Source organism: Brassica napus, chromosome C6 (genome assembly GCF_020379485.1).
Source record: "Brassica napus cultivar Da-Ae chromosome C6, Da-Ae, whole genome shotgun sequence".
In the NCBI taxonomy this organism is placed as follows: domain Eukaryota; kingdom Viridiplantae; phylum Streptophyta; class Magnoliopsida; order Brassicales; family Brassicaceae; genus Brassica; species Brassica napus.
Window position 1 is genome coordinate 42,937,485 of NC_063449.1, and position 7,463 is coordinate 42,944,947.

Below are 7,463 nucleotides of genomic sequence, written 5' to 3' on the forward strand. Positions count from 1 at the left end.
TTTTGTGATATAAACTTAGAAATGTGCTATTTTGGAGATTTGCCCATATATTATGTAACCAATAATGTGATGGAACATATAATAAAGGGCAAATCTCCAAAATAGCACCTTTCTAATTTTATATCACAAAAATAGCACTCAAAAACTAAAATGACCAAAATAGCACCTTTCTAAGTTTATCCTTTGAAAATTTTAATTTTTTTATTTTTCAAAATTTGAAATCTTATCCCCAAAACCTCATTTCTCAACTCTAAACCCTAAACTCTAAACCCAAAATCCTAAACTCTAAACCCTAAACCCTAAACCATAAACCATAAACCCTAAACCCTAAACTCTAAACCCTAAACCCTAAACCCTAAACCCTAAACCCTATAATTTAAACCCTAAACCCTAAACTCTAAACCCTAAACCCTAAACCCTAAGCCCTAAACCCTACCCTTTAACTCTAAACGCTAAGTTTGTGACTTTTGATAAAACATTAAGTGCTATTTTTGTGACTTTTGACCTTGAGTGATAGTTTGGGAACAAAAAATTGATTTAGTGCTATTTTTATCTTTTTCTCTATAATAAATATATGTGGAAATAAAATCTAGGCATGTAAGTATAATAAATAGACAATGTGTAGAGGAGAAGGTTGTGCGCATAATTAAGTGCACATGAGCGTTTGAGCTTTAAGAGGATCAATCGCCGAAAGTCACACATTTCGATCTCTCACTTATCTTAGAAGTTAAAGTACAAACCATACTTTCTTCTTCATCCACTCTAAAGGCTCTCGCTTTAGAAACTTATTTATACATTTATATTACGGTCATAAATTGGTGCGACTCTAAATGATCTAAAATTCAAAGCAACCAATCTTTTTGGTGATTTCAGCAGACGTTTGCGAATCTCTTAACTGTCACATTATTTGGGTTAGCTGGATAGCTAGTTGTCATATAAAATCATATATTTAAAGATTTTATGTTATTTATACAGTTCAAGAATGTTTAGAGTATTATCTATGAAGAGATATATAAATAATATAATCCGTTGTTTTGTAATGGAAGTGACAAAATAAACAATCATATACAGCGCTAACAGTAGGAAACACGTATGGAGCTAGTTATTATCAATAGCGACCAGATACATGTATTGTTGTTTGCGTTTGAAGTTTCTAGTGGCCAGCAACACTATCTTAAATCTTATAACGTTACTTCAACTTATGGACGATAAGTTTCGGACTCTAGCGACTAAAAATTCTATATCATTTAATTATTCGAGTGGTTTGAAATTTCAAAGTGAATAGTAGTGACCAGTGACTACAAATCAAAGATAGTTTAGTCGCTGAAACTTACCGTTGGAATTTGTTAGTGTCCATACAGCTCCAACCTGAGAGAAGTTAACTTTTGATAGAGACCCAAGGCGAAAAAAATCAATGAACTCCGGTGTATGAAATGCACCATAGACTGATGAGACCTAAGGTGGTTGTCCAAGCTTTTCTTTACACGTATTCCGATCACTAAATTCAGAATGTGTGTGAATTAGTTAAAGAAAGACGTTCTTGTTTTTTGTTTAAAGCCAACGTCTTATTTATATGTAGTTTGTTGATTTTCTACCAACCAAATTAACATATTGCTTAGAACCCAATCCATGCCAAATCGATCCTAGAACAACTTGCATTACAATTTACAACCACTTGTCTAAACATAATCAGTTTTGAAAATACACAAATAAAAACAATACAAAAGGTAATACGAACAAAGGACTCGTCTTTGCAAAGCGAGTTACATGAGTAAGTGCTACCAAGTTACAATCCAAAAGAAAACAAATGAAGAGGTTACTTACCCCACTTATAAAACAGTGATTCAAAACTCACCCGGAAAGTTCCTAAATGTTCTGAAAAGTCCAATAAAACAAAACCATTATGTACATTGGAGCTGGCATCTTTGTTGAAATCATTCCAAGCTCTGCCACAAACATCCAAGAATTTGACAGCTTGCCCTTTGGCTTTTTGTAATAGCAATATCTCGCCTTACTACTCACTACACTACACACACATACACTCATCATTCTAACTTTTTTTCTATTACCACTCATAAAGACAAATAAAAAAGTGAAAACTTATGCTCACACTCCTCTCTTTTTATATAGTAAATCTTCACTTTTTATAATAAAAACCAAAAAATAGAATTAAAACAAATGAAAAGACGGACATTCTCATCTGACACAACATAAGAGAATCAGATTGATATTTTATCCGAGACTTTTGTGCCATTTTCTTCTTCTCCATCTAAGACCTCTTCTTCTTGTTCCTTGCCTCCCACGCAACAAAGTCACTCCCTAACCTTATTACAAACAAGAAAATTAACATTTTTCCGATCAACTAGTTTAAGAAGGGTTAGAGGAAAAGAAAACCAGAGATTAAGTACCTGTATGATTTGTTCTCTTCATGCCACCACATGCATATATATATAAAGAGTGAACTCAAACTCAAACTCAAACCCAAACCCAAACTCAAAAACTCATGTCTTCATTTTCTCTTACACGAATTAGATCAATATTCTTGAGATCACGTAGATGTTGTAGAATCTCATGGAGGAGATGAACACCCTTGTCCCCTTTTTTCAATGAGCCAACACAATGTCTCAAGAACTCTCTATCCGCCTCCAAAGCTTCTAGTCTTTCGTATAGCTCATCAACTTCTCCCTCCACGTTAACAATCTCACCTTTCTCCGATTCATCAACACCGTTCTCATAGTGGTCTCCGTTCCCAATCTCTCCATCAACTGCATCAAAGAGAGGAAGTAGTCTCTTTGACTTGAGGACTCTATGCTTCCCATTGGTCTCCTTATCATGAACATGCCCGTTTCCATTGATGCTACCATTACTCTCAAACGTTTTAGCTTCTTCTTCATTGTCCTCTTCATCATTAAGAGCTGTGAGTTTCTCTTCAAGAAACTTCAACCTCCCAAGAATAGAAAGCCTCTCTCCTTCGTAATCATCTAAACACTCATCGAGACGAAGCACAACATCAACGGGAGTGTTCTCCATCTCACTCTCTCCTTCAACGCTCTTATGCCCTAACTCTCCGTTGTTCTCATCTGAACCCTCATTGTTTCTATACGAATCAACGGAGGAGTCTCTCATTCTCCTCATCATCATCCCCATCCTCTCTTTAGCCTCATACTCTTCCAATCTCTTTCTACAGACCTCTAGCTCCTTCTCCAGCTCTGCAATCTCCTTCTCTCGCTTCACGATGACCTCGTTCAACAGCTGCAAGGCTTCTTGGTCGAACTCGGATTGCTCCTCCATCATCCTCTGGTACTGCAGCGCCTCCATCTGCATCGCGGCTTTCTCCTCGTGTAATCGATTGATCATCGCCATTGTTTCGTTGGCTGCGGTGGCGGACGCGCTCCTCTCTTCCTCCAGCTCCTCGTATAGAGCGTTGAGAGCCTTTCTCTCTTCTTCCAACTCCGACTTCAGCTTGGCCACGGTGAGTGATCCTTCAAGGTTGGCTTCTGGTTCTGTTCGATCTAGTTGAAACATAGCGTTGTGTAGACAGTTTGAAGTTTCGAGAAGCCGCTCTTTGTTGGCGTGTAAGACAGGTCTTCTGGTCTCAATATCAACTGTTCTGAACTCCAATGTATGATTACAATGATCATTGTCATCGTCGTTGTCTTGAGGAATGATGAGTTGGTGGGATTGGTCACCTCCGATTTGGTCGTGATCAGGAATCTCTGTGCCTATTGAAACGTCTGCGTCTGTTTCATCGTCGTCGGTCTGCGTTTGCAATGACTCATCATCTGTCGGAGAATCTGCGATATAAATTAGTATTAAAAAAAAAACATTAAACTCAAAAAAGACTCATTAGGACAAGAAGAAGAGTTGCAAGTGTTTTGTAATAATTTTAAACAAAGCACACCTTGTTTCGTCTCAGCCTCGTCCTGTTTTAATTCTCCCGGCAAGGGAGCCGCGGATGTCTCGTCTGATGATAATCCCACGTCTTCCTCCGCCGTCGTCGCCGCCGCGGAGTCCGGTTCGGATTGTTGTTGATCAGGACAAATGAATATTAACAAATCACCTTGAGTCGTCTTAGCGTTCTCCGGTTCCGATTCCTCCGGCGAGGGAAACGTGGAAGATAACCCCACGTCTTCCACCTCCCCTTCCGCCGCCGCGAAGTCAGGTTCAGGTTGTTGTTGTTGATCAGGACAAACAGACATTAACAAAGCACCTTGATTCGTTACAGCCTCTTCGCGTTTCGGTTCTCCCGGCGAGGAAAGCGCGGAGATCTCGTCGGAAGGTAACATCACGCCTTCCTCCGCCGCCGCCGCGAAATCAGGTTCAGCGCCGAAATCGAGGATAAAGTCACCGTTAACGTCGGAGATCTCTCGGACTTCCTCGCTAGGTTTGTAGAATTCTTCGACAGGAATCAAATGGCAGTCCTCGTCGTCAATGTAGAACTCCAGGTTTGTCGCCGGCGCAGGTTTATCAACCGTTTCATCAGCTAGATCCACTCTGTTTTCTTCTTCTTCCTTCTCCGTTACAACAACTTCTCTGTTACAGTCGAAACTCGATACAAAGCAAGAGAACTCTTCATCATCATCAATAACCTTCTCCTCTGTTTCTTCTTCATCATCAACATCCTTCTCCTCTGTTTCTTCTTCATCTTCATCATCATCATCAACCTTCTCCTCTGTTTCTTCTTCATCAACAACCTTCTCCTCTGTTTCTTCTTCTTCTACATCAACATCTTCGTTCTCCTCTGTTTCTTGTTCATCCTTTGTGAAGCTTCGTTCCTGAGAATCAATCAGAGGCGCGGATCCTACGTGTTCTTCCAGGACGAAGATAGATCGGGACCGTTCGGTGAAAAGCCGACCATTGTGAACCTGAACATCATCTCCGATCAGATTCGTGTCAATAAAGCTATAACCTTTATCATCCCTCAGATCAGGCTCGATCGGAGCACAAGAGACCAACTCCTTTGGGAATTCAACACGACCTTGTACGGAACCTTTGGATTCAAGAAGAGGTTTCGAGGGAACTGTAGAAATCTCGAGGGCGTGAACGTGATCGTCGCAGAGGAGATCTTTGTGGGAAGGAGATTTCCCTGAGGGGTCGAAGAACCGATCGAGTCTACAGCAGAGGAGGCAAGGTCGCTTGAGGCCGAAGTAATCAGCGAATCTGAGGATGAAATAAGAGAATAGAGAGTTGAGGAGGATGAAAGAGATGAGAGTCCATTCGAGGAAAGCGTAGACGAGGACGAGAGTGATCCGGTTGGTTTTGCGGTGGATCAAAGTCGCGAATCTGTTGGCCGCCATAGACGAAGGTTCGAAGAGTAAATGAGAGATTTTGAGCAAATATTTACAGAGAGAGAGAATGCGTGTGGGACGGTGTTGTAGGAAGAACAGAGAAAGACTTGTCAGCTTTAAGTAAGTCTTAGTCCGAGGCTCGGACCGACCGTAGACGTTTTTTTAGAAAAAAATATTTTTTTAGTTGAATTTTAATTTGACAAGCAAAAAAAAAATGCGTATATTTCCAACAAAAAATGGAAAATATATATAAAGAAGTCAAGGATAATTAAAGTTTAGGTTAGGCAAAGATATTAACATCATGTTTATTAAACACTAAAAACAAAGTTTATTGAAGTGTGAAATAGTATTTAGTTTTATAATATGCTAAAAACCAAATTATTCGTTAAAATGTTGTTAATTTATGGTTGACTAGGACATTAGGAAATTTTTTTTACACCTTGTTTTGGATTTTAGTTTTTACAAAATTTATTTTCCAAAATGCGGTCACAATTTCTTTTTCTTTTTTTTTTCAATCCATGTCTATTTTGATACTGTAGGTCATTTTCAGTACTTATTTCTCTTAAATAGTGTATTAAACTATACAATAGTTTTCAAAAGATTGTATCAGAATTATTATTTTCAGACATTTTTGTTAATAAATACAGATAAATATATTTGACATATTTAAATTCTCAATAATTGATCCAGACAATATATTTTGAAAAAACTATAAGAAGCGAGCGGGTTGTTTAGCGTAGCGGAAAGCTATTGATTTACGATTTTTTTTGTCGTCAAGCTACTGATTTTATAATTAAACATTGATCGTGGCGCAATCATACTGTTGAAAATTTATTTTAGTTTTGTTAAACTTTGTAAGCAAAAGAAATATAATTAAGTAAAAATATTTAAAAGAAATAAACAGGTTTGCCACGTGGTTTGTATGACCCCGCCACTATTTTCTTTCGCTTTGGCGGAAAAAAGCAGACCCATACCCGTGACCCACATGCGCGGAGAGGACCCATGCTTTTAAAACTTCGGATTTCACATTTTCAATTGGATGGGCACTTCGGTTTACTTTCAAAAATTGGTTTATTTGGTTATTAAACCATCCGGTTTGACAAAAACTCTAATCCATTGGATTACAAGAGTATGCATATGCTTGGTTTGGTTTGATTCAGTTCTGTCAAAATATTTTACCCACTTAATTCAAATAATCAAATTCTTGAAGCCACGAATTATGAGATCATTCATATCTTTCTTATATTCATTCTGTAGAGACATAGCATGTAATTTTCACAGTAGAATTTAGAAAACGTATGATGCATTATTGTAGACATTTTTACTCAATTCGCTCGTTCTATATGTATATAATGATGGTTTGAAAGTAAAAAAAACAAACAAACATTTTTGTTAGAATAATATTTGCTTTACTTTCCTTTTATTTAACATCACTTTACTTTTTTTCATTTTTTTGACCAGTATTAATAGGCCCCTCACCGTGAGGAAAAAAATCAAAAGGAGGACAAGACATGAAAGCCCAAGGCACTGTTACAACTACGACCAAAAGGCCACCACGATATTTTTTACTAAATCGGACGTTTTATTTTGTTGATCGAATAGTATGATGTCGAGTTATTCACCTGCTTAAATCTATACTAATACTATTGAGGTATTGATACAGGTTCCGATAAGCTATAACAATCAGTGTATCTCTAAAACATAATTGAACTGCAGCGGTTTAGCTATAGAAATCTAAAAAAACATCGTCAAGGAAAAAAAAATAAAAAAATGAAAAAAACAAAAATCTAAAAAACATGCATGTTTATCCAAACAATTTTTCAAAAAATTGTAGACATTTTGATACAATTTATTTTTATTGATTATTAAAGTCATATTATATTTGGTAATTTTGTAGAGAGATTCAATAATAATGCTCGAAGTGACAAAAAGGGAAATAAATAAACAAGAGACAAAAAACTAAAACGCCTTTTCCCATACAGCATGGTTAGTAAAGAAATTGGCGTTAACAAGTTCCAAAAATTGGTGTTACAAAAAATTAAAGTAGACATTATTTATAGCCAGTAGCCAGAAATGCATAAACAATTACATTTGTAATGTGTGTCAAGTGTCAACAATGTAATTAAAATTAGAAATGGAAGGAGAAAAAAAATAGTACATGGACCGGTCTAACAT

The 7,463-nt window shown here is 37.1% G+C and overlaps 1 protein-coding gene across 3 annotated transcripts; it reads right to left on the reverse strand.

Annotated features, from left to right (window-relative positions):
- Positions 1-1,637: 1,637 nt before the first annotated feature.
- On the reverse strand, positions 1,638-5,386 carry LOC106405930 (myosin-binding protein 2). 3 transcript variants are annotated; one of them, XR_007325290.1, is made up of 3 exons: positions 3,902-5,386; positions 2,409-3,794; positions 1,638-2,319 (listed from the first exon to the last, which is right to left on the reverse strand). XR_007325290.1 is itself a non-coding variant. In XM_048761323.1 (2 exons), the coding sequence occupies exons 1-2, from the start codon at positions 5,295-5,297 to the stop codon at positions 2,494-2,496; spliced, it is 2,697 nt and encodes an 898-aa protein (XP_048617280.1). In that variant the 5' UTR covers positions 5,298-5,386; the 3' UTR covers positions 2,408-2,493. The 3 variants fall into 3 exon arrangements, 1 of the variants encoding a protein (XP_048617280.1); XR_007325289.1 differs by having other exon boundaries at positions 1,638-2,324; XM_048761323.1 differs by lacking the exon at positions 1,638-2,319 and having other exon boundaries at positions 2,408-3,794.
- Positions 5,387-7,463: the final 2,077 nt, after the last annotated feature.

What these genes read in the sequence shown, in the direction of transcription:
- LOC106405930 (XM_048761323.1), bottom strand. Translation starts at nt 5,297, where the DNA reads ATGGCGGCCAACAGATTCGCGACTTTGATCCACCGCAAAACCAACCGG. An exon ending in CGAGGCTGAGACGAAACAAG is followed by an intron (nt 3,795 to 3,901) that starts GTGTGCTTTGTT and finishes TTTATATCGCAG; the next exon opens with ATTCTCCGACAGATGATGAG.